General features: G+C 43.0%; 1 protein-coding gene across 1 annotated transcript in view; it reads right to left on the bottom strand.

Moving 5' to 3' along the window:
• Window positions 1-520: 520 nt before the first annotated feature.
• Window positions 521-1,904, bottom strand: part of T265_09541 (hypothetical protein) — a gene marked incomplete at both ends in the record, with an annotated part of 51,669 nt that continues 50,285 nt past the window's right edge. Inside the window, one exon of the mRNA XM_009175641.1 lies at window positions 521-926. Within this exon, the coding sequence (XP_009173905.1) occupies window positions 779-926 (148 nt within the window). The remainder of the gene's footprint in view (window positions 927-1,904) is intronic.

The raw sequence follows: 1,904 nt of genomic DNA on the forward strand, positions 1-1,904 counted from the left end.
AGGATAAACGGTCATTGAATAGTGCTACACCTTTAGCTATTTTAGTGCATCAGATTGTTTTAGTTTTGTCGTTTCTGGACCATAGAGATAAAAGGTGAACACTCTTCAATTGCAACCCATCAATGAAATAAGTCGAAACGATAATCGATTGCACCGCAGTAGGCATCGAAGTCTAGAATGGGAGATGCAACACGGATCGTTACCTCAAAATAAACCTTGCAAAATTTTACCAGATAACTCCATCCAATCATATTGGCTAAAAATGTGGGCCCAGACACAGAAAACGATGCATTGCAGCGTTGAACACTACGGGAAGATCGGAAGGACCTTTCCAATGCCGGAAAAGGCACCTCAGGGAAGAACAGCATCCTTCTGTGACCTTAGCCCGACCTGCACCATTAAATTGAATTTTCGTTGGCAACTACCGCCAAGATGATCCTAGCACGCTCATTTCCTTCACTGTCAATGAAAATTTTGGAGACCGATGAAAAAAGAACGAACGAATCCAAAAATATGTGCACTGTAGTGTTAGAAATCACTGGATGAAAAGGAGTGGAAAGTCATCGTGGGTAGAGGATCTACGAGAGGAAAATACAACGCCATTAGAAATGCCAATCGGCAACTAAGGGAAATGTGCAATTTGGCGTGTGTGTATGTTCACGAATATATAGAAACAAAGGAACTCAAAGTGGCTAGTGAAACCTTCAACCACAACACCGAGTGCCCTGGGTCATGAGAACTGAAGTGGTGGTAAAGCGATTCCAAGTGGCTCAATTAGCTATGTATGTTCGTGTTCTTCGTCATTTCGGTCGATCCCTCCGTCTGATGATAACAAGTGCACGAGACGGGCGCGCTGCGTAGCATCGAGGGATTCCGTTAACAGAGCACCCAACTGCTCTGTCGTTCGATCCGTATTGCACAGAAAGCTAGAAGTGAAGAAAGGTGAAGAAAAGTTGATAGCTTTAAATCACCTAGTGTCCATCCTACTGAGCAAATAACATAGTTTTCATTCAATCACGAAAGTAATAGTGACTGAAGAATAATGTGATTGAAGAAAAACGTTCTCTGTAGGAAAACGGATTCGTGATATTAGAACGACTGCAGCAGTCAAAGGACAATAACATAACATGAATCTCGGATGATAACTGTTTACAGGCCTGTGTGCATTGGTTCGATATTACCAGAGCGTCACAAGGGAGTCACAAGGGCCAAGCATTCTGAAAACATATACCTTGTAAAATCCATACATTTCTCATTCTTACACCTGTAAGTCTCAAGATTACAAGAGTACGGGATGTTTTACTGAGCCAAAACAGGCTGTGAAATGAGCATGAATGTTTGTGTTCCTTCCAGATGTATTCCACCTTGAACAAGGATTCAATTGCCCAGCTGTGCGCGGCATTAGCGATGAATTCTCTGGTAGTCCACTCGTACGCTGGTAATTACGGTAACACCAGCAACGGCTCACAGAACTGATCGATAAAATTTCCATAGGGGCGTTCAGTTGCTACATATATCGAGATGGCAAGCAGTCAGTTTGGAATGAAGAGTACTCACGGTGGAAACAAATCGTAATATGTGCCGTCAAGCTATCGGCGGTGGAAACGTTTCTCTGGAAATTATCTATGGGGAAGCAAACACTGAGACCAGGGTAACAGAAAATTCCACCTAAAACTATCCGCTCATCCTGAAACCGTAAGCTCCTCTCCCAACCGCTCCCATCGTTCGAACGCACTGTCTCCGTTTCACCCTAAATAATTGCTAACCAAACTGTGGGAAATTTGCTTCATATTTTGCATCCGCCCGATCAGAGCGGTGGGGAGAATTTATAGAACTTTATAAGAGCATCAGGAAAAATTGTCCACACTGAAGCTGTTTCAAGAAAAAAAACTGTGACCAGAGAA

The sequence above is a fragment of the Opisthorchis viverrini genome, assembly GCF_000715545.1.
Source record: "Opisthorchis viverrini unplaced genomic scaffold opera_v5_283, whole genome shotgun sequence".
Classification (NCBI taxonomy): domain Eukaryota; kingdom Metazoa; phylum Platyhelminthes; class Trematoda; order Opisthorchiida; family Opisthorchiidae; genus Opisthorchis; species Opisthorchis viverrini.